General features: G+C 40.7%; 1 protein-coding gene across 1 annotated transcript; it reads left to right on the top strand.

The window, feature by feature from the left end:
- Positions 1 to 233: 233 nt before the first annotated feature.
- Positions 234 to 24,954, top strand: CHRNB4 (cholinergic receptor nicotinic beta 4 subunit). Its single transcript, XM_024218839.2, has 6 exons — positions 234 to 288; positions 9,018 to 9,163; positions 17,918 to 17,962; positions 18,070 to 18,179; positions 20,714 to 21,686; positions 24,814 to 24,954. The coding sequence occupies exons 1-6, from the start codon at positions 234 to 236 to the stop codon at positions 24,952 to 24,954; spliced, it is 1,470 nt and encodes a 489-aa protein (XP_024074607.1).
- The last annotated feature ends 392 nt before the right edge of the window (positions 24,955 to 25,346 follow it).

A 25,346-nucleotide genomic window follows, 5' to 3' on the forward strand; every position in this document is an offset into this window, starting at 1 on the left:
CTCTTGCTCTGGTTCTTTAAACAACTGCAAAGGGGGAGGGATCCCCATGCTCATGAAAACTCCACTTTGCAGATCAGATCTGCTGGGTCCTACTGTCTGTCTCTTTCCAGCAATTTAATATCGCCAAGGCTCAGGTTTGCTTTTATCTCTCATGCCTGTGCAACACGGACAGCTGCGCCTATCCTCAGCAGTCTCGACTGAAGAATAGTAATTCACATCCTCTTGTTATTGCCATGAGGAATACACACAGGTTCTTTCTCTTTGTAGTGGTTTCTTTTTCTTTTAACGGTGAGTGTCTTTTTGGATAGAGTTTGTAGAACAATTGTGACATTCAGGGAAGAGGAGGGAGCAATGGGGTTATTGATTTCAGAATGTCTCTAACTTCCAGGGGGATAGTTTACAGTCTTTAGAAAGATGCATTAAATCTGTTATTTTAGTGCTGTTTTTATCTTGTGTGGTATTAATGAAACCAGGGTGTAGCAATGGTAACCTGGATTTAACATAACTCAATAAAAGCCAAAGTCAGTAGGAAACTATGATCACGGAAGAATATTCCTGTAGATGCTGCCTGGATCATCTGTGATAGTGATGGGGATGTGTTTAGAGTGACTGCGAATAGTAAGGAGAGATGCGTGGCTTAAAATAATGTATCCCACACCTGATTCTACAATTACAAGGCAAATATTTCCTTATGCTTTCTGATTAGTTTTTTCCCCAAAGTACTTGATTAATAGTATTTAAATACTGTTTCAATTAAGTTTATGTAAATATATGTTAACACGTTCAATCTTATATTAAGAACATTTACTATAGCCTACCAATATTTTTATATACAGAATTTAGCCAACACACAGACATACACAAAAATCAGGCAAGAGCATTAGTTTAGTGGTGGTGGTAGATATGAAAGTCTGCTTCCCAAATGACTAACCTTCCCTTATGATCATTGTTATTTCTGCACCCAGCATTTTCTTACTTTATTCATAAAATGTAGTTTAAAAAAAAATCTGTTTTGAAACATAATATTTGAAGAGGCCCAGTTTAGATTTAACAAAAAAAGAAATTAAGACAAGCTTTGATCCCTGTAAATGTTTGCTATTGCTTTGCATTAATTTTTTATTGGAAATTAAAACAAACTTTAAAACGAGGCTCCATTAGATGCTACTCTGTATTGGAACAACCAGCATTAATACTATACCACACTAGAATTCAGCATATTGCAACAGCAATGGCTTTTACATAAATAAATAATTTTACATAGAATATTTTGAGACGTAATAACAATGTCAGTAAATAATGTATGAGGAGACAATGGAACATTCTTATTTCTCTTCCCTGACAGTAGGAGAGAATCTGGCAAGTTACCATGGTCCATTTAGTCATTTTGCAGGGGGAAGGCAAGAAAAACAAAAGAAGTTACTCTACACGTGGAACAACATGCCATTTCTAAACACGACTCAACATTTGTTAAAAGGTCTTAAAAGTCAGGAAAACAAAGGAAATGTGATTTATGTTTAGTTTTGCAGTTTAGAAGGTGTTCACAGGGCACTCAACTGTAGCTGCCAACTTTACTCCTTACTTCATTCTGTGGAAATCGATCTGACATGTTTGTTGTCATGTTCTCAAAGTGATCAGCTGTTGAAGGTGGTGAGTAGCTATTTCAATCTAATTTTGCATTATTAATTACTAGATTGTGTAAAAGAGAAACTTTACACTGATGCTTTAATAAAATGTATGATTTTGTTTCTTTTAGTACGAAATGCAAAATATCATGGAAGGAATTTGTCGTAGCAAATGAGCTGTGGGAAAAAACGTTGCAGCTGAAAGGTATATTGTAAATTACATACCAGTTTGGGTTTTCTTTCATTGTACTGTTGCGTGTCCACTGCTGTTATGACAATTTACACCAGTTGAGGATCTGGCCCTAGCTGTTTTTCCCATTTCTGTTTTCAGTATGTGAAAAAAATATGTCCACCTCCTAATTAGAGCTACTTGATTATTCTTGTTACAATCGTTTGTCCAAAAGCATCTGTCTACTCAAATGCAACATTTTTGTTGGTTACTGCCATTTGGAAAACATTTTGTCAAGGAAAGAAGCACTTAAAAAAACCAAGGTTTGAAATACATTGCCACGGACATTGTGAAATATATAGGACCTTGTCCACTTGGCTACTTTGTTTTCATTAGGCGCCATCTAATTAATATGTAGTTTGGCAAACAGAAAGTAGATTATAAAAACAGCTCAGGAACAAAAATAATTTTTAGACACTATTTGCAGACATAGTTTGATCCTGGAATCTTTAAGTCAATGCACTGGTGACATCTAGTGGCATCCTATCTGTGAATCTGAATGATGATGAATTGTCATTTAAAGCTAGACGTGAACGGATAATTCATAAGAATCATGTATTCAAAAAGTTCCTTCTTGTTACTTGCTTGTGACTTGCCCAGGAGCAGTTGATAGTTTCTTAAACATACTCATTATTTGAAAATATTTGCATAAGAATTTCTCAAAATAATTCTTAGCCTGTAACTTATTTGTGAACAATTCATTGCAAATATTTGATATTCCAAATATGAGCTGTTCTGATTGGACTCAAGTCCCATGGGATGTTTTGATTTCCTACTTGGAAGCAGATGAGGTTTAGAATCAGATTTCCAATGGAGAATACTCATGAACACAAATTCAAAATTCACCTTCTGCAAATATTCTGCAGTATTCATTTACCATTGGCCATTCGAGCAGATATTGCAGGGAGTAAACTCATTTGCTAGAATAATCTCAGACGGGTGTAAACACTAATATCATGAATTAACAAAGATATAAGCACTGAAATTTGTTAGCTGAGGTTACTCAGCTCCATTTAATTCATACCAAACGGCACTCCATTTCTATCTGGCTTTCTTATGCAAAGAAGCTAGAGCACTGGGTTTGTTGCTGAGACTATTTATACATCGAAGTTACCTCACTGATTTTAAAACATTATCTTTGTGTTTAAACAGAGATACTCTTTTCAACCACCTCAAGACATCACCTCTAATAAACACACAATTAAAATTAATCACTGGGTCTGTAGTATTTCTCAGTTTCTTCACTATATAGATATTTTTACTCTACATTAGTGAGAAGATATAATAGAAAAGAAAAGAAAGCAAGCCCAGAGTTCAGCATGGATCAGCACAATTCTACCTTGTTAGGCCTTTGATGAGACAGATTTGGATTTAGAAATGCCACAGCTAGTATGAATATGCTATTAAAATCTCATATGGTACAATGGTTTTTGACTGAAAACAGAACAAAAACAGCCACCCAGAAGCATTGGTCTGAAAAACTTTTCAAATAGTTTGGAACATTTTTGTGGAGTCTGTTCTGATGTGCAGAGCTACAGTTACTTATTTTTTCTGGTGGTTCATCACATAAGAACCATTATTAAGTAGATTAAGTAGTTGGGAATTGGTCCTGCTTTGAGCAGGGGGTTGGACTAGATGACCTCCTGAGGTCCCTTCCAACCCTGATATTCTATGATTCTATGATTCTATATGATTCTATGATTCTATGAGATCCCCCACATGGGAGAAAGAAAACACAGGTTTCAAGATATTCTAACTGAAGATTGTCTAAAATCAATGCTCACAGAAAGGCTTGTGAGAAGGAAGTGATCAGGAGTGTTATATCTGAATAGTGATTTCAAATGTGGACATTACAATTCTCTTTCTGGAGCATATGAGAAAATAACAAAAGTTGCAACATAAAACATCCACTTTGTACAGTATTCTGGTGCAATCCTGCACCACTAACGTCAACGGGAGAAGGTCATCTGGCACAAAGAGACAGCCTCCACTGTAACATATTAGAGTTGCTTGGATTCATCGGAAATAGAACAGCCTCATTATAATCTATCCATGCTGCCCTGCTGCTTCTGATGGACCAAAAGCCCACAGTCTTTATGGCTGATGCCAATACACGTTAGCATCGGTAGGTTAGTGTATTTCAGGAATAGAGCCCTGTATTCAAGCCATGACTGTTCAAAATAAATGTGGCAGTCTTCTCCTACCATGTATCCACCACACAATTGACAGTCTTTGATTAAGAGAGGCCCTGGACAGAGGCAGCAAGGGTGCTGTAGGTCAGGATTGAGATGCTGATTCAGCAAAACACTCAAATGCATGCTTAGTTTAAATATGCACTTAACTCCCACTGATGTATTTGAACTGATTTTCACCAACTTCATAGAATATAAAAAAAGAAAAGCTACCTAAGTGCTTTGTGACTCTCAAATGAGTCTCAGGGTGGAGAAATCTGAATGGTGTCACTGAAAGAGCTTCCCTTTCTGAACTTGTAGTAACACAGTTGGTTTTCTGTCTCATTACAAAAGCTCACTGAGTGGCAATTCTAGGCATAAGGTAGTAGAGAATGCTATATTCTTTGGGTTAGATCCTCAGCAGCTCCAGAGCAGAGGATGAGGAGAGGGAGCAAGGTGGCTTAAAGCCACTTTTGTGCTTACCAATTGCTAGGACAGCTAGGGACCAGTCTGGCCCTGGTGTAGCTTAGAGCAGTCTAAATTACACTGGCTGGGGATCACTGGAGAATCGGCACTCTAGCCACATATTCTCAGCCCACCCCATACACCAGCTGACAGTCGGGGGGGGGGGGGGAGGAAGAAAGGCAGTTACACCAGCCGAGGACTCTTCTATTTCAGAGAAATTTCAGCTGCCAGTTTAGTGCAGCTTTACAGCTCTGTTGTAGTGTCAGAGAAGATCAGGGGCCTTACTGAAGGGCACAATCTGGCCTTTCATGTCCATAACATTAGAAAAAACACCAAACACAATATTTGCATAACAGAAAAATTACCCTAAAAGCATCCCAGCAGTGAAATTAATCACAGTACAATAAACTTGGTGGAATTTTTCACTGCAGGGCTTTGTGAATATCAGCAGCTAGGAACAGGCAGCTATTAATAATGAGGAAAGGAGGCAAACTGAACAAACTTTTTGACATTCAAAAGAAGAAAATGATACTTTTCTGTACCATTCCCAAGCTGGAGCATGAGCTAGGGGTTAGAGTTGACATGGGTAAGAGTGGGTGGAAGGAGTGTCAAGGATCATGCGCCTAATTCCAGATAGTATGTTGGCTTTTGTTCTGTTACTGACTCACTCTTTGACCTTGAGTGTGTCATTTCAGTGCAATTCTCACTGAAATCAATGGGAGTTTCACTCAACTGAAACGTGCTGTAGAAAGGCTAGGTATGATCATCATCATCTTCTTCATTAACTTTATTATTCTGTGTCTACCCAGAGAGCAGTCAATTGCCAGAATATGTAACTCAGCCCTAGGGAAGAGAAACACCAGTGGTACCGGCCCATCACTTCCACAAGAAGAAAGGAGAGAATTGTGGTTTGTTGCCAAAGAGGTGATGTTATATGTAATAGTTCATTAATAGTAATGAACAAGAAAAAACAGCTTTACTATTGCATGTTATAATCTGAGTTCCTTAAGAACAGCAGGGGAACATCAAGGCTCTTCTGTATGAGAACAAGTCACACCTTTTCCCTACCCATTTGAAGCTGTCCCAGCATGCACTGGAGTAACGGATGAAAGGGCAGCATGCTAACGATTTTGATGTATGTTTTCAATTTTCCATTTTGGTGAAATAGTATAGGGCTTGCATTTGTTACTGTTGCTGCTGTGACTGAGACTAAAGAGACAGACACAGGAATGAACTGCTAACTCATCTTTTTACCATCTGCATTAGATAATGAGGTCTTGTGAAACATTTTGAATGACTGTTACTCTTATCCTATACATTTCTGTAGAAATGGATACCATGACATACAGAATAATAACTCAACAGTAAATAAAAATCTTTTCCCACCTGGCTGCTACTTGTCTGGAAGTTCTTGACCTGAGCAATTCAGTCTGAATTATTTTGATCACATTTGGTAACTGATCACATGGTTGTCTCTTGTTATGACAGTATTTTCAGAGCTGGAGAGCTACAGAACACACACTGAGTGGTCATTGCAACAGACATCATCTCAAAGCGGCACTTCTAGTTCATAAAGTAAGCAAGATGTTAAATGACAAGCAGAGCTTTTTCTAAAGGGTAGGGGAAATCTCCACTTTTTTTCAATGATCTTGAAGATCCTATGCAGTATATTGCATCTGCCTTGAATTCAGGTCTAACGTGGTTCTCCTAACCAAATGGACATGTTCAAAAGTGTTCTTATATGGAATTCCTAGTTCAGGCATACTGTGAGCCCAATATAAAAATTAATAAATTGTCCACATTGTTAAAACACTGCATATGGGATACTTAAGTTGGCTCTTGAACGCCCCATCACCCGATTGTAGTGACTACTGTGTCAAATCCATGGCCCATATGTGAGCCCTAACTTACATACCCACATGTCCCATGAGCCAAACTGTCCTCTCACTTGCAATGGTACATCCTCAATGTGGTGGCAACAACATAAATGTGAAGATAATTTGGCATCTTGTCTTTTTATAGCTATTACACCTTCAAATCACCAGAGGCTACACAAATCACCAAAGGAGGTATAATTTCTTTTTCTTAGGGTTCTGTGGAAAAAAAATCCTACTTGATGAAGGCACCAACTTTTCACTGGATTTTTAGAGAGTGAAAAATGTGGTGCCTGTATGAAACACCTTGTTGCTGTCAACACCATTGACTGTTGGGAATTCCAATGTTTGAGACTGCAATGTCATCTTAGGCAGTCCGCTGGCTGAAAAGACATCATACACCACTCTACCAACCCCATTTGGGTGTCAGTGACCCACCAGACTGGCAAAGTAGGATCTGAGGCATGGAAAAAACACTGCCCTAGAAGACTCATGGCTTACCAGAGATTTTTCCTCTTTGGGTCAATGCTAATCAGGTTGGATCTGAATAATTTTTTTTTTTAACTGGCAAAAAGAATGTTGTGAGCATAGGATGTTGACATTTCTGCAGTTTTTGCTTTTGTAAAATTTCACAAATCTCTCTCTTTTCACAGTGGAAAATATGCAAAGCGAATACTTTGCGTTTTGCTTAGCTTCATCTTTTCAAACACAGGCACTGATCACTGCTTGTTCTATATCACATCTTCTCCCATGGAAACATCAGTAAACTAATTAAAGGTGTGAGGTTAAGCTAGTCACTGTGCACCATGGACATATTTGCAGAGAGAGATGGTATACATTTCTGTCATGCATTGTGTACATTTGCTACGTTATCAATGCCTTGCTAGATGCTGGTTCTTAAGGGAATGAGCAACGCTAATATTCACCTCAACCTCTCCTGAAAGCTTTAATAGATCCTGCTCTTAGATGTGAAAGTGTTTGGTTGACTATATCCTACATTTTCCTCATTTAAATCAGAAGCAGAAATGCTGAAAGGCTCTTCTTGTAGCATTTCTAACCTCGGTATAATCCAAACGTACCAGGATTCTCAAGAGAAAGCCTGTTCTCAAGAGATTTTAGCCCAATTCTAGGTCAAATTAAGCAACTCTTCAGATATAAGCAACTCAACCACTTAGAAGATTATTGGATACAAGCTTTCTGATGTCTGGTCCTCTTTGGGTTTTACTGACATGCTACTGTGTATTGAACATGCTACCCTAATGTATTATAAATGTGAAATATTTGTAATGCTTAATGGTTTTTACTGCACATAACTGCTTTGCAATGACAATGTTTTTAGGAATATTGGGAATGGGGGTGAAGAGGGAGTAAGTGGGAGAAATATTACTCAGGGTCAGATTATCTCCCCCTCTCCCCAGATTTTTTTGGGGATAGAGTTACTTGCTTATTTGGAAGGGGAGAAGATATTTACATTACTGATATTTCATTCACACCAGTATAAATTAGAAAGTAACTCCATTTACGTCAGTCAGTGGAGTCACACCAGTTCAACAGAGTTACTCTACATTTACCATTGTAACTAGGAAAAGAATCTAGCCCTTATATAAATTGCCTGCTTCCTGTAGAGGATGTGTATCCCTATGGGAAGCTGCTGGGGTCTAGAACAGCAAAAGTGTTGATCTTTTAGGTCCAAATTCTGCTCAGAGTTATACCACTGAAGTCAATGGAATTTCTCCAGATTTACACTTGTGTAACTAAAAGCAGAATTTGCCTCTTAATCTATTATGTTGTCAACAGTAGTTTGCAGAGGACAACACTGGGAGCTTGGAGAACATAAGCAAGAGCCTAATAACAGATTTTATTATCTCTGGAGTTGTGCCTTAGACTACGTCAACTAATAGAAAATGTTCTGGGTTGCTTGATAACCTGGAATCCCTAGGATGTTATATTTTACAGTCACTTAAATAATTGGTCACCTAGAATTTTAAAGTGTTAATACTATGGCTAATCCATAGCTCAGTTTTTGTTTCCAAGTGTCCAAAGGCCCAAGTCTAGGATAGTGCTTTTGGTTCTGCTATACTTCAGCAAAATAGTCTAGAACCAGAGATATATAGTGCTCTTTAATCATTTGAAAACCTTTCTACAGTTTATCTCCAGACTCTTCCCTATACATAGCACTCTCTTTTCCTACCATACATGTGCCTGGGATTCCTCCCCTTCATCTGCTAGGACAGTCAAAGGGGAGATTTTCAAGTCACAAATGGGATTGGAGATCTGTCTTCTGTGTCTTCAAAAATCTCTTCCTAAAACATGAAAAAGGACTTCCAATTTCTATTTCACACCATACCACAGAGAGTACCTATTGATTTAGTGCTGCACTGATGAAGAAACAGTTTCCAGTTTTAACATGAAAAGCAAAGGAGTAAATTCTGCCTTGATTTATGCCTTGTCCAACAAAGCTGACTTCAGTAGAGCAGAATTTGTCCCAAAGGGCTTTCATAATAAACCCAGATCTTTCTGTTTCACATTCAATTAGAGTCTTTCAAAAATCTAGAGCTTTTCTTATTTCATTTGAATGAGGATTCTGTGCTGCAATGCTCGCTTCATAATGTAATCTCTTCTTCATTCTGGGATCTTGTTCTGTGCTGTTTTACAGGAAGCGACGCAGCAGATGCTGAGGAGAAGCTAATGAACCACCTACTGAGCCCTGCCAGGTATAATAAGTTAATTCGCCCTGCTGTCAACTCCTCGCAGTTGGTATCTATAGAATTGCAGGTTTCCCTGGCACAGCTAATCAGTGTGGTAAGTTTGAATAAGATGTGCCTTTTCATTCATTACTATTTGTACAGAACTTTGAAGAGGTAGCTCACTCTGTAGGTGACAGACTGTATTAGCATGACTGTCTCTCTGTTGTTATATGGTTTATATAATCGTAAGTGATATGGGCAGATACATATATTTTATTATCTATTTGTCCCTGAGGCAATATTCAGAATGTATAAGTATAACCTTTATTCAAGCAAAAGGAGATCTATTTATTCCTCAACTATAAAATACTGAAAAATACAGAGCCAGATCCTTAGCTGACACAATCTGGCATAGTTCCATCAACTTCAATAGAGCTACACCAATTTACATCAGATGAGGATCTTCTCCATAATGTGTATAATGATAAATTATCTTTTGCTGTGTACAGTGAAAAAATGTGGTATGGTCTGAGCACAGAAGTGAGGGCCAGGAACTCCTGTCCAAGAGCTCTGAATCTCTGTGGGGTCTAGACCAAATCACTTAGGAAAGGACTTACCCAATCCCTATTTAGGACAGCAGTTAGATATATGCTTAACTTTTGCATTAGCTTTAGTCCTATTAACTTAATAGTTCAAGCACATTCTTAAAATTAAATATGTGCCTATAATGGTCCTCACTCAGGGGTTGGTTGGTCAGGTAGTGTCACCTAGTAGTCAGGGCTAAGGCCCATGACCTGCAGAGGGGTTGTTTGTAGGGGAGCCCGGGCCCTCCCACTTCACTGGGCTCTGACCTAAGGCCCTTTAAGGGCTATCAGTGATCTGACAGCAGAGGCTGCTTAAGGCTGCCCTCCCTGGGCCACTTCCTGTCTCCCCACCTCCCACCCTCCCGCGATTGTCCCAAGTCACCGTCTGGGCTAAGGCGGCATGAAGGCTGCCAGTTCACCACAAAGCACTTTCTGGTGGTGGCATGCAGCATGGTATCTCCCTTTCTCAGGTGGTAACTGCCTTCTCCCATGGTATGGCCCACCCTCCTGGGCCAGCTCAGTCCAAGGGGCTTTAGTTTCCCTGCTGGGGTAGCCCAAACAAAAAAACTAAGGGAATTACCAAAGGCCAGAGCTCATATGAGGGGGAGAGTGAAATGCTTCCCTCTCAGGCTGTCTCTGTGGCAGGTCCTCCCTTCCCTCAGGGAGGGACCTTTGGGCAGCTGTCTTAGGGAGAAATGTCTGCCTTCCTTCTGCTCTCTGCTGGAGAGTCTGCTCTCTTCCTTGGTCTGCCCCAAATTAACTGATCCCCAGCCTTTTAACTCTTCCTCCAGTTGGAGCATATCCTAGAGGTATGGCAGGGTAGGGCTGTCTAGGTCCAACGTAGGACCTTAACCCCTTGTTGCCCAGGTGGGGTTTGTACACAATGCCTAAGAGCTATTCTGGGGTGAGATGCTGTACCAATAAAGGCAATGGAGGTTTTGTTATTGACTGCAGTGGGAAGAGCATCTGGCCCATAAATAGGGATGATGTCTTGAACTCTGCCTCAGTTTCCCGAGCTGTAAAATGGGATAGGAGTGACCTGCCATGGTTTTTGTAATGATGAACTAGTGATTAATTATAAAGTACTCTGAAGTTGGAAAGTGACATATATTTCTAATTTTGATATAAGAGAGGAAGGGGAAAGACACCGATGGAAGTGACAGGAAGCTGCATGAATGGATGCGCTTGAATATACGGAATTCCTTACCCAACAGATATTGTTATATAAACAAAGGGATTGTAGGTCCGATGTTCCCCTCGGCTGGGAGATTCCATCTGGACATATTGAGAGATTTCCCTTCCAGACTGTCCCCATGGTCCTCCCACAAGGAATAAAGGGTACAGACTCACAGAGTAGGGGGAAGCATGGTCTGCAAACCCCACAGAACCCAGGAGCAACAGGGTAAACGGTAAGTGCACAGATCCCAGACCATCATTTCAGTTAGCCAGCTCCTCCAGAGCCTTCCTCCCACATGGCAGCAAGAATTGATTAGGCACAGCATTGCCATTTGCCACTTCTTCTATAGGGACAGATGCTTCCTAAGAGAGTTAATGGTGCTTTCTAGGAGCATTAGCTCCACCTTCAGGGATTTCCTAGCAGAAGTCCTCCCATCTTTAGAGGCCCAGCCATGCCAGGGAGACTTCCACACACTCGAACAGAGGGAAGATATGTGCAGCAATGCCATCGAGTCTTCACTGCCATCATTACCCATGCTATCAAGATTAAATCTAGTTTGGGTATGCCTACCTACCCACAATTATACCTTAATTTGCACTGTAGACATACCCTATAGGGAGTAGAGTGCAGGGAGCCTGAAATGTACTATTGCTCATGCATAGCCTCCACTCACCTTGTCACAGTAACACAACAACCCTACAACCCTGCTTCCTATCCTGAAAGGACTTCCAGGATCCAGGCCCATACAGGGCCTCACATGATTTAATCTAGAGCATCTTTATGATAAATCTTACTGTAAAATGAGAGATCAAGAGTCTCACTGACCAACTAGTATGGCATCAGACGAATAATGAAGGAAGGAATGGATTTATTGAATCCAACTGAGTCCCAAGCAGAATAGACAATAAAATAAACAGAAGATCAAGAAAGAAAATAAAAACAAATAATAATCTAGCTATTACTTATATGTATTCTATTTACCTAACATTGTTAATTTGAAGACACAGACTCAATTTCTAGAGATAAATATGACATTGAGATTAGTGAGACAAGGCTAACCCAGGACAATGGCTGGGAACTTAAAGGCAGTTAGCAATATTGCTAAGGGACAATATTGAGTCTTAACTTATTTAGTTTATCTTTGTATTTTTGGCCCTTTTCACTGGCGTCTCTTATCTGAAAAGCCACTCCAGCTCCACTTTCTGCTGTTGCCCTGCAGGTCTGCAGCAACATCTAAGGACAGCTTAATTACCTTTTTGTCCTTATCTTCCATCCAAATTGCTTTTATGCTGGATGCCAAGCTACTTAATTTAAAGGGCCCCTTTGTGTTTACAGCCAACTAACACGAAAAAGAGAGTCATTGAGATTTGGTCAATTTAGTTGCCAGGTAGCTCACCTGTTTCTAGAGAGTATGTGCCTGTGAATTTAATGCTGGGGAAAGGTGCAGAATTGAGGAGACTTCTGTTTATCCACAGAATGGGTAGAGCATAAGAAGCAGCAAGGGAGGCTTCCACTAATGAGCCTCTTCCCACAGCTAGAGTAACCACCTCTACAGACAAGAAACCAGAGAGGTCTCCATATCCATTCAGCCTTTGACATCTTGTTGAGACTTCCTACCAGGGTACACATTAGAATCATAGAATATCAGGAGGTCATCTAGTCCAACCCCCTGCTCAAAGCAGGACCAATCCCCGACTAAATCATCCCAGCCAGGGCTTTGTCAAGCCTGACCTTAAAAACCTCTAAGGAAGGAGATTCCACCACCTCCCTAGGTAACCCATTCCAGTGCTTCACCACCCTCCTAGTGAAATAGTGTTTCCTAATATCCAACCTAGACCTCCCCCACTGCAACTTGAGACCATTACTCCTTGTTCTGTCACCTGGTACCACTGAGAACAGTCTAGATCCATCCTCTTTAGAACACCCTTTCAGGTAGTTGAAAGCAGCTATCAAATCCCCCATCATTCTTCTCTTCTGCAGACTAAATAAGCCCAGTTCCCTCAGCCTCTCCTCAAAAGTCATGTGCTCCAGCCCCCAATCATTTTTGTTGCCCTCCGCTGGACTCTTTCCAGTTTTTCCACATCCTTCTTCTAGTGTGGGGCCCAAAACTGGACACAGTACTCCAGATGAGGCCTCACCAATGTCGAATAGAGGGGAATGATCACGTCCCTCGATCTGCTGGAAATGCTCCTACTTTTACAGCCCAAAATGCCGTTAGCTTTCTTGGCAACAAGGGCACACCGTTGACTCATATCCAGCTTCTCGTCCACTGTAACCCCTAGGTCCTTTCCTGCTAGGGTTACCAGATGTCCCAATTTTATAGGGACAGTCTCGATTTTTGGGTCTTTTTCTTATATAGGCTCCTATTATCCCCCACCCCGTCCCGATTTTTCACATTTGCTGTCTGGTCACCCTATTTTCTGCAGAACTGCTGCCTAGCCACTCGGTTCCCAATCTGTAGCAGTGCATGGGATTCTTCCATCCTAAGTGCAGGACTCTGCACTTGTCCTTGTTGAACCTCATCAGATTTCCTTTGGCCCAATCCTCTAATTTGTCTAGGTCCCTCTGTATCCTATCCCTACCCTCCAGCGTATCTACTCCTCCTCCCAGTTTAGTGTCATCTGCAAACTTGCTGAGGGTGCAATCCACACCATCCTCCAGATCATTAATGAAGATATTGAACAAAACCAGCCACAGGACTGCTCCTTGGGGCACTCCGCTTGATACCAGCTGCCAATTAGACATGGAGCCATTAATCACTACCCGTTGAGTCCGATGATCTAGCCAGCTTTCTATCCACCTTATAGTCCATTCATCCAGCCCATACTTCTTTAACTTGCCGGCAAGAATACCGTGGGAGACGGTATCAAAAGCTTTGCTAAAGTCAAGGAATAACACATCCACTGCTTTCCCCTCATCCACAGAGCCAGTTATCTCGTCATAGAAGGCAATTAGGTTAGTCAGCCATGACTTGCCCTTGGTGAATTCATGCTGACTGTTCCTGATCACTTTCCTCTCCTCTGAGTGTTTCAGAATTGATTCCTTGAGGACCTGCTCCATGATTTTTCCAGGGACTGAGGTGAGGCTGACTGGCCTGTAGTTCCCCAGATCCTCCTTCTTCCCTTTTTTAAAGATGGGCACTACATTAGCCTTTTTTCAGTCATCTGGGACCTCCCCCAATCGCCATGAGTTTTCAAAGATAATGGCCAATGGCTCTGCAATCACATCCGCCAACTCCGTTAGCGCCCTCGAATGCAGTGCATCCGGCCACATGGACTTGTGCTCGTCCAGCTTTTCTAAATAGTCCTGAACCACTTCTTTCTCCACAGAGGGCTGGTCACCTCCTCCCCATACTGTGCTGCCCAGTCCAGCAGTCTGGGAGCTGACCTTGTTCGTGAAGACAGAGGCAAAAAAAGCATTGAGTACATTAGCTTTTTCCACATCCTCTGTCACTAGTTGCCTCCCTCATTCACTAAGGGGCCCACACTTTCCTTGACCTTCTTCTTGTTGCTAACATACCTGAAGAAACCCTTCTTGTTACTCTTAACATGTGACGGTTATGTTGGCTTTTTGTGATGTGTCCACCATGAATTGGACTGAGACCATCTACCACTTCACAGCAGAGGATGTGGGGGAGATCCTCACACCTAAGCCATTCTTTTTAGGTGACAAATCTGAGGAACTGTCCCAGACTGAGGTGTCAATACAAGACATTTTGGAACAACTGATAAATTAAATAGTAATAAGTCGCTAGGACCAGATGGTGTTCACCCGAGAGTTCTGAAGGAACTCACATATGAAGTCACAGAACTACTTACTGTGGTATGTAACCTATCACTTAAATCAGCTTCCATACCAGATGACTGGAAGATAGTTAATGTAATGCCTATTTTTAAAAAAGGCTCCTGAGGCAATCCTGGCAATTACAGGCTGGTAAGCCTAACTACGGTATCAGGCAAATTGTTTGAAAGTACAGTAAAGAAAAAAATTATTACATGCACAGATAAACATGATATGTTGGGGAAGAGTCAACATGGCTTTACTAAATGGAAATTATGCCTCACCAATCTAGCAGAATTCTTTGGGGAAGTCAACAAGCATGTAGACAAGAGTGATCTAATCTATACAGAGTACTTTGACTTTCAGAAAGCCTTCAACAAGGTCCCTCACCAAAGATTTTAAAGCAAACTAAGCAGTCATGGGATAAGAGGGAAGGTCCTTCCATGGCTCAATAACTGGTTAAAAGATAGGAAACAAAGGGTAGGAATAAATGGTCAGTTTTCACAAAGGAAAGAGGTAAATAGCAGGGTCCCACAAGGATCTGTACTGGGACCTGTGCTGTTCAACATATTCATAAGTGATCTGGAAAAGGGAGTGAACAGTGCGTGGCAAAATTTTCAGACGATACAAAATTACTTGACAGTTAAGTCCAAAGCAGTCTGCAAAGGGATCTCACTAATCTGACTGGGCAAAAAAATGGCAGATGACATTCAGTGTTGATAAATGCAAAGTAATGCATATTGGAAAAAATAATCCCAACTATACATACAAAATGATGGGATCTAATTTAGCTGTTACCACTCAAGAAAGAGATCTTGGAGTCATCATAGATCGTTCTCTGAAAACTTCAATGTGCGGCAGCAGTCAAAAAAGCTAACAATGTTAGGAACCATTAGGAAAGAGATAGATAATAAAACGGGAAATATCACACCTTGAATAATTTGTGCAGTTCTGGTCACCCCATCTTTAAAAAGATATATTAGAGTTGGAAAAGGTGCAGAGAAGGGCAACAAAAATTATTAAGGGTGTGGAACAACTTCCATACGAGAGATTAAAAAGACTACTATTGTTCATCTTAGGAAAGAGACAACTAAGGGGGGATAGGATAGCAATCTATAAAATCATGAATGGCACGGAGAAAGTGACTAGGGAAGTGTTATTTACCCCTTCACATAAATACAACAACTAGAGGTCACCTGATTAAATTAATAAACTATGGTTTAAAACAAACAAGAGGAAGTACTTCTTCACACAACACACACTCAACCTGTGGAACTCATTGCCATGGGATGTTGCATAGGCCAAGTATAACTGGGTTCAAAAAAGATTTACATAAGTTAATGGCGGACTGGTCCATCAATTACTATTAGCCAAGATGATCAGTGATGCTCTGGGTATTCCTAAACAGAGATCACCCCATGCTCTGGGTGTTCCTAAACTTCCAACTGGCAGAAGCTGGGACTGGATGGATTACTCGAAATTGCTCTGTTTTGTTCATTCCCTCTGAAGCATTTGGTACTGGCAATTGTCAGAGATAGGATACTGGGCTAGGTGGATCATTGGTCTGACCCAATATCGCCATTCTTATGTAATAATTTTAGATAGAACACTGAGTGACCATCAGATGTTAACAGCTTCTTGCAGTCATTATTTACCTGGTCTAGATGTAAATCAGTAACCCAGTAGTGAAAGGGTCTATTACCCATTACCAGTCTCCCAAGACATCAAAGCCTCTTGGAATAGTGGAGGGAGGAGTTTACTACTGTTTATTGTTTGGAATACCCCTTCAACAGTTTGAAAATAGAGTATCTTCAATGGCGTGATAGATTTTTAATATAAATATATTTAGAATCTGAATACTTCTCGCTGTTTTCATGTAGGACAATATTTGGGGTCTCAGCTATTTGACAGTGTCCACTCCCTGCCAGCCTCACTCAGACATTAGTAACTGTCACAGGTCACTCTGCTTTACACTCCTTTGTTCTTCTCTCAGCCTTATTGTTTTTCATCATCCGTGTCATTAAGGCTGCTGCTGCTCTTGGATCACTGGTAGAATTATTTACATTGTTGAATCAACACAAAACTGCAGTGAGAATAAGCCTTAGTTCTATTGCTGGGATCTTTCTGGTTCTTATGGTAATATCAAAGCTGGTGTGGCTTCAGGAATCTCAGCTTTATAGAAATCTTTCTTTATAATTTATCTATCCTCATTTTATTTACCACTCCACTAATTTTTATGTCATCTGTAAATTTTATCTGCAATGACTTTATATTTTCTTCCAAATCATCATAGGGCCAAGAACAGATTCCCCTGAAATCCCACTAGAAACATCCCCACAGAATCATAATTCTCTATTTACAATTAGTTTTGGCAATCTATCAGTTAACCAGTTTTTAATCCATTTAATATGGGCCTCATTGATTCTGCATATTGCTAGGATCACTGTTTATTTTTATCAGAATGACATGTGGGACTAAGTCAAATGCCTTGCAGAATTTTAAGTATATTACGTCAACAGTTATTTTTATCAAACAAACATGTAATCTCATCAAAAAAATCTATGTCAAGTTCTCTTGACAAGACCTATTACCCATAAAATCATGTTGACTGACATTAATTATGCTACCATCCATTAATTCTGTACTGACTGAGTTCTATATCCGCCTTTCTATGATTTTGTCTAGGATCATTTTCAGGCTAACTGACCTGCACTCATCCAGGTCATCCCATTTATCCTTTTCAAATATTGATACAGCATTAGCTTTTCCCCAGTCCTCTGGAACTTTCTCAGTATTCCAAGATTTGTTAAAAATCAACAGTAGTCGTTCAGAGAGCTCCTTGCCAATTCTTTTAATACTCCTAGGTGCAGGTCGTCCAGTTCAGCGTGGATGAGAGCCCCCACCTGTACTAGCCCCAATAGTGATCTAATCCAAAATGACAATTCCATTGGCCTGATGAATAGAAAAAGATTGCCAGAAGACTATTACTTTACCCATTACTTGTTCTTGGGTTTTTAAAACAGATTCTTAAATCTGCACATACCCAAGTCCATCTTAGTTAATAGTTATAATGAATTACATAATTGCATGAAATACTGTACCATGTCATATTTTATGTGATTATTAATATAGTCAGAATTGTGCATTTTAGTGATAGACCAGTAGACACAGAAAGATTCCTAATGTTATAAAAGGCAGATTTTACATTATATGCAATGGTTTTAGGCAGCCAGGAGTTTGAGGCATTCCTGAAAGATTAATGAATAAATCCTAATAATAGGACTAACTTTGTACAGTATAGATTTATAAATGTTTTTTCCTTCTTTAGAATGAACGTGAACAGATCATGACCACAAATGTCTGGCTAAACCAGGTAACCATCCCCTGCAGATGCTATCGCAACACATTGCTTTCTTGTTGTCCGTATGACTTGACTGACACAAAATAACTTACATCACTGCTGTACAATTCTTTCTCTAGGAATGGGCTGACTATCGTTTGGCTTGGCAGCCCTCTGACTATGAAGGCATAAATAAGCTGAGAATCCCTTCTAAGCACATCTGGCTGCCAGACATTGTGCTTTACAATAAGTAAGTCTTGATACAAAAAATGTTGCAAAGATTTTAAACAGAAACAAAAATCCTATTGATTTAACAAGAAAAAAACCCAAATATTTTTCTTTTGCAGGGAAAATAAGCTTACAGTAAGCTTAGGATATTATTTAAATGAATAATATTGTGTACTGCACAATGAAAAATCTCTCCAAGGAAAGGTGGTAGATCCCTGTTCAAATCCCTTCTCATCAGGAAGAGGGGGAACTAGAACCAGTTGTCTCCCACATCCCAGGTGATTACCCTAACCATTGGGCTAAAGGTTATAAGGGTGGTCTTTCTCCTCCATCCTCCCAGCTGTTTTTGTGTGGAATTAGGTGGCCCCTGAGCCCACATATTGGATCAGCCCCTGCAATCAATTTAGATGCCAGAACATGTCTCACAGTTCATGGATCACTAGAACAGATAGGCAGCTCCCTGCAGCCCAGACTTAAGAACCTATCTCTGAGAGCAGAGCAGGGTGGAGGACACACTCCTTTGGTCAGCATCTCCCAGTGCCTAGTATAGGTGGCTTCCCACCTAGCACGCTGGCTTTTGTGGATTGTATTCTAAGGAGCCTCTCTCTCCCCATTCATTGTATAGGGTGCCAGGTGCCTAACTCAGGTTTTGTGAGTCACAATGTTGTTTCTGTGATTTTCTAGACACCTAAAAGTTCTGCGTTGTGATGCTTAGCATCACACCTGGGTTCCTTTGTAGATCCACGCTGATAGAACTAGCATGAAGAGATAAAATGAATAAGGCAAAGAGATTCTATGTTGCTCAGTACCAGATGACTGGCAATGGATTAAAGAGCCTTATACTTCGATGTTGCTAGTTGTAATTGCCCCAAGCTGTCAGTGATTCAAACATGCTTGCCTCTGGTGGCTGTTAATTACCTACATGAAATGGCTTTGATGGTCTCAGTTGACTTTTATTCTCTGGGGTTGTCAGACTGGCACCTTTAAACTATAACGGATTAGGAGAATTTTATATATATATAATTATATATATATTCTGCACATCAGTACTCACACACAGTATTGATGTGCAGTCACACACACAGAATTTATTTGGCTGTTTATTTGTTTCACACTTTACTTAGAAGAAAAATGTTAATACTTACATGGCTCTTTTCCTCTTCAAGGAGCTTTCTTAACAGTAAATAATTACTTATGCCTATTTCTAAATATTATGGCATATAATTTCTGCTTCAGTAAGTAGGTGCAACTCAGTTGAAGTCAATGGAGCTATTTATATCAGTGGTGAATTTAATCTGATTTTTTTGCTCAAGATAGATTGCCTCTAAATTATATATTTCCCCCCTTATTTTCTTTAATAAAAATGAAAAGGAAAAATATAAAAAGTACTGTAGTTCAGACAATTTCTCTCTTACTATATTTTCTCTCATCTAACTTTAAAAACTGACTAACCCAGTTTTATTAAAAATGACAGTCCTACTCAAGGTTTTATTAATTTGTTTGTTAATTTACAGAGAAATAAAGTGATGAATAGTTACTCTTTTCTAGTCTCACGGTGTCCTTCAATAACAGGATCCGTTAAGTTTATTAACAAATACGTATTTGGGAAATAGTGCTGCTTGAGTGGATGACATATTTAAGCAAAATAATCTTGGGATCATTTTAACAGCCTTTTCCGTTAAACCTATCTCAGACTGATTATACTTTCAGGAATATTTATTTGCAGTCATGCCATTTTGCATTGCTGCCCTAACAAATATCATAAGCTAAGTGGCATCAAGCTGTTAGTCCAAGGAACCTGTAAGAAGCACTAAAGTATGTCTGGAAGTGGTGTTCACCATTACTTAGGGCACACTTTTCCCGCTGAACCAGTGACCCACCTCGGTGATGGAGGACACTCTTCTGGTACAGTTTTAGTCTTTTGGATGAGACACAAAACCAAGAGAATTTGTGGGCACTAAAAATCCCATGGCACTTTTAGTAAGAGCAGGAGCTTTAATCACAATTATCCTGCCTAAATTACAACTCATGTAATTGCATTCATTCTGCCTATGTTCCCCCTGTATTCCCAACTGAATACAGCATTCTTCTTCACTTCCTGCTCAAAACTGTTTAAAAGTGTTGCCATGTGCTGTTAATGGCTCTGTTCCAAAGCAAAGGTGGCTGCATTTTGGTGATGGGTGATCTTATCTTTACATCTCTTTACACATCCCAATGGGGTGTAATAATGCGTAATTAATTGTTTATAAAATACTTTGTGATTATTGGATGAAACAGGCTCTAGACATACACGTTATCATTAATAAATGACATTGTCTAAATATTGGCAAAAGTGTTAATTCCCGGGTTGAAAAATGTATACATAGTTTTCATTGTCAAGTTATAAATACCTGAGGATTGGCTTTTATTGCTGAAAGGGTACAGAAGTTTAATTCTAGCAGAGATAGTGGGATCTCTTTTGGATTCAGTAGAGGGGGCGGAGAATGTACTTTTCTGTATTTTGAACCCATATTCTGTCTCTTCACCGTTTCTTTATTTTTTCTCCCATTTCCTCAGTGCGGATGGTACATATGAAGTTTCCTTGTATACAAATGTGATTGTAAAGAACAATGGAAGCATTTTCTGGTTGCCTCCGGCCATCTACAAGAGTGCCTGCAAGATTGAGGTGAAGCATTTCCCATTTGATCAACAAAACTGCACACTGAAGTTCCGCTCTTGGACATATGATCACACAGAAATTGATATGGTACTTAAAACTCCCATGGCAAGCATGGATGACTTCACACCAAGCGGAGAATGGGATATTGTAGCACTTCCAGGAAGAAGGACTGTAAACCCCTTAGACCCAAAGTATGTTGATGTGACATACGACTTTATTATTAAAAGGAAACCTCTTTTTTATACCATCAATCTTATAATTCCCTGTGTGCTTATTACATCATTGGCTATCCTCGTGTTCTACTTGCCTTCAGACTGTGGTGAAAAGATGACCTTATGCATATCTGTACTGCTTGCCTTGACTGTGTTCTTATTGCTGATCTCCAAAATTGTCCCTCCAACATCACTGGATGTTCCACTGATTGGGAAGTATCTGATGTTTACAATGGTATTAGTAACATTCTCAATAGTTACCAGTGTCTGTGTACTGAATGTTCATCACAGATCTCCCAGCACCCACACTATGCCCCCATGGGTAAAGGTGGTTTTCCTTCAGAAACTTCCAACTTTTCTGTTCATGAAACGCCCAGAGAATAACTCTGCATGGCAAAGGTTAAGCAAGCGCAGAAAGAATAAATCTGATCATCTATGCACTGATCCAGCCGACCTGTACAAAAACTCCACCTACTTTGTGAACACAGCCTTTGCCAAAAAATACGATTTGAAAGTTACTGAGAATCCGGATAACATCAGTGGCCATCAAGATTTTAGGTTAAGATCTTCAATGAAGTTTTCTCCAGAAGTCCAAGAAGCAATTGATGGAGTCAGTTTTATAGCAGACCACATGAAAAATGAGGACAACGACCAGAGTGTAAGTAACAGGAGAAATCATTCCCATCTTTCCAAACCCCAGTTTTCTTTCTTTTGATGTCTCAAATAAGTGTATTCTTCTTCAGAAGGGAAATAAGAACCCAACCATCTTCCTTAGTGTTAATTTTTATAGCGATCCTAGCTATAATTTTCATAGTTAATCACTGTTTAGTAATAAGTTTCTTTTCCTATAAATTTCCTATGAATAACAATTTGATAAAGCTGATATTGTTCTAAAAAGCAGTGTGCTAGGCAAGAATCTCAGACCCACAAACAGAACACATTTCTTGCTTTGGGGCGGAGAGAGATGGAGATGAGTTAATGTTAAACAAACTGTGTTTTCACATCAGGAAGGTAACGGGTGTAGAGAACCCAGCTAGTGTGTGGCAGGGAGAGGGTTAACATTCAATACCTGTTCAGTGGAAACACCATATAATTGGGCCCACAATGAAGGGACTGCAGGTAAGCCAGCCATGAGCATGGCTGGGTTCTGCTAGAGCAAAGGTGGGCAAACTATGTGGCCCACGGGACCCTCCTGCCCGGCCCTTGAGCTCCCGGCCGGGGAGGCTAGACCCTGGCCCTTTCCCTGCTGTTCCCCCTTCCCCGCAACCTCAGCTCACTGCGGCAATGCTCTGGGCGGCGGGGCTGCGAGCTCCTGCTGGGCAGTGCAGCTGCAGAGCCACGGCCTGACCCGGTGCTCTGTGCTGCGTGGCAGCGTGGCTGGCTCCAGCCGGGCAGCACAGCTGCCTGTCCTGTGCTCTGGGCAGTGCGGCTGTAGCGCCGCCAGCCACCAGTGCTCCAGGCAGCGCGGTAAGGGGGCAGGGAGCAGGTGGGGATTGGATAGAGGGCAGGGGTGTTTGGGGGGTGGTCAGGGGCAGGGGAGTGGATAGGGGTCGGGGCGGTCAGAGGGCGGGGAACAGGGAGGTTGAATGGGGGCAGGGGTCCCGAGGGGGGGCAGGAAGGGGGGGGTTGGATGGGGTGGTGGGGGACAGTCAGGGCAGGAGTTCCGGGGGCCGTCAGGGGACAGGGAACAGAGGGAGTTGGATGCGGCAGGAGTCAGGGGGGCCGTCAGGGGATGAGAAGCAGGGGGGGGGGGTTGGATGGGGGCGGGGGCCGGGACACACCTGGCTGTTTGGGGAGGCACAGCCTCCCCTAACTGGCCCTCCATACAATTTCGGAAACCCGATGTGGCCCTCAGGCCAAAAAGTTTGCCCACCCCTGTGCTAGAGTAAGTTACTTAGGGCTGGGCTACACAAAGTAGTTTAACTAAATGGGTTTCGAAATGGATTTAGTTAGATTGGCACAAACCCTTTCTAGGAACACTATTATTTTGGACTAAAAGTGCCCTCTATCCATTAGCTCTCCATACCCTGTTTGGGTGGTTGACACATGGTGGTCATTATGCTGCCTCCCAAGACCATTCAGAACTTTCTGGCAAGAGTGTGGATAGAACCACGATATTCATATTGCAAAAGCTGAGGCTTCTTCCACTTGAGCAAAAGGAGACTCTCCATCAGCTATTAGCAGTATAAGACCTATGACACACATTTGAGGAGTTCCGCTGCCATCCTGTAGTGGTACATAGAGACACATTCCACTAGCTAGTACATTAAAGTTCATATAAGTATCCATTGAATAATATTCAGCAAATCTCAGAAGGCACAGATGAAAACCCATGAATTTCCGCAACACCCACCCCGCATCCATGAAAAATTTCCTACCCTCCTCTTCCCCAACTCCCAATCTAGCCTTAGGTTCTCCATTACTGCTCTGTCTTCCTCCTCTCCTTTTAATATACAGGTTAAGTAGTCTGAAAGCCTGGCTCCTTTTTAACCTCAGATCTTGCAGGAGTCCCTCATAAAGCCACACTGGTGACTTCCTTGCATTTTCAAGGAACTCATTACTGGTCAACAGAAAAAAGAAAGACCAGGTGCTATATCTGTAAATATAGCCTTAAGTTTAAACAAATTGAAATGGACTTGATGTGAGCATAGGCCTCACAATGCTGAAAAAGTGTTTCAATACTATCTGTGCTTTTGTAAAGAACTTGTACTGGATATTAAAAAATGAGTGCAGGGTACTGGACTATATGACCTCTCAAGGTCCCTTCCAGTCCTATGATTCACAAACTCCCTGTCCTCACCCTAGACTAAAGAGCAATTATCCAAGGTATTGTAAGTTAAACATTAATTAAATGCTTTCTGTTCACAGGTCCTCTGACATTAACTTCAAGTGCCTAGCTACAAACCATTGTTTTCTAGATTCATAATTCTAATCTCTGCTTTTTCCATTAGTATCATGGTCTGATAACAACTGTTCATGTACTTACAGTAAATTCTCTTCTCAGAAGCATGTAACACCCATTAATGGCAATGGGAGGTACATGTGTGCATTGAGGGGGAAAATATGTAATGGTCTAGTACAAGGCAGGAGTCAATTGGGAAGTACTATAAAGTCGTTAAGAGGAAGAGTTCCCACGTGTAACTAGAGTCAATTATAAAGGAAAAAATAAAAGTGATAAAAAAAGATTAACACTTTCCCTTTACAACTCACTAGTATGCCTGCAGTCACTGTAGTGTAAGAACTGAATGTAAGGATAGGGGGTAAAATCCTGGCCCCATTAAAGTCAATGGCACACCTCCCATTGTGACTTCAATGGGTCCAGGATCTCATCCACACTGGACAGGGATTTGAGTACAACCAGCAGTGCTAACATGTATTAAAACACTTGCATACTGAGAATCAAGATCAACTACAGAATTCTTTTCTTAAAAGCAGTAAGTATTGTTCATTCCTGTTAATTGGGATGAATAGTATCAGCAAATTAAAATTCACACACAGGAGCTTAACTGGATTATGCTGACGGTCCATCCAGTCTGGCACCAAGCATTCAGTAGTGATCAATATCTGATGCTTCAGAGCAGGGTGTAAACTATTTCTAGTGTCATTCACCAACTGTCCAGGACTGTATGAGGGAAAATTCCTTCCTGACCCCTGTGGTGATCCTGAACCTTACGATTTGTTTTCTCTTATTTTCATATACAAACTACAAATATTGAGCATCAACAAAAGAGATGGAGATGAACATGGTAAATTGCTATGCATCTTTAACTGGCTTTTTCTTCCAGGTCATTGAAGATTGGAAGTATGTTGCCATGGTAGTGGACAGACTGTTTCTCTGGATATTCATCTTTGTCTGTGTCCTTGGGACTGTTGGGCTATTTCTCCAGCCACTTTTTCAAAACCACTCTGCTGCTGCGAGCCCTTAACTCTCATTTAAAACTGTAAAATGCTTACACAGATGCTGAACCTGATTCTGCTCCCAGTTCCACTGGTGTAAATCCAAAGCGATACCATTGAAGTCCGTTGAGTTAGTCTGGATATACACTGGTGAACTGAGAGCAGAATTTGGCTTGCTGTGTTATCATGATGTTAGGAATTTTCTAGAAGACATTCTTTTCTTTTTTAATTTCATTACTTTTTATGAAATATTGGCTCTTTTTTCAATATGTTTAAACATTTTACAGAGAAATTTATTTATTTCTACAACTTGCCAGTTTTCCTCAGAGTGCACCAGGATTATTATTAAAATGGAATTTACTTATGCCACCTTGGGAAAGACTGTGTTTCCATAAGATCCTGCAGTTCACATTGCACAATT

Source organism: Terrapene carolina, unplaced genomic scaffold (genome assembly GCF_002925995.2).
Source record: "Terrapene carolina triunguis isolate 2854851 unplaced genomic scaffold, T_m_triunguis-2.0 Scaffold67, whole genome shotgun sequence".
Classification (NCBI taxonomy): domain Eukaryota; kingdom Metazoa; phylum Chordata; order Testudines; family Emydidae; genus Terrapene; species Terrapene triunguis.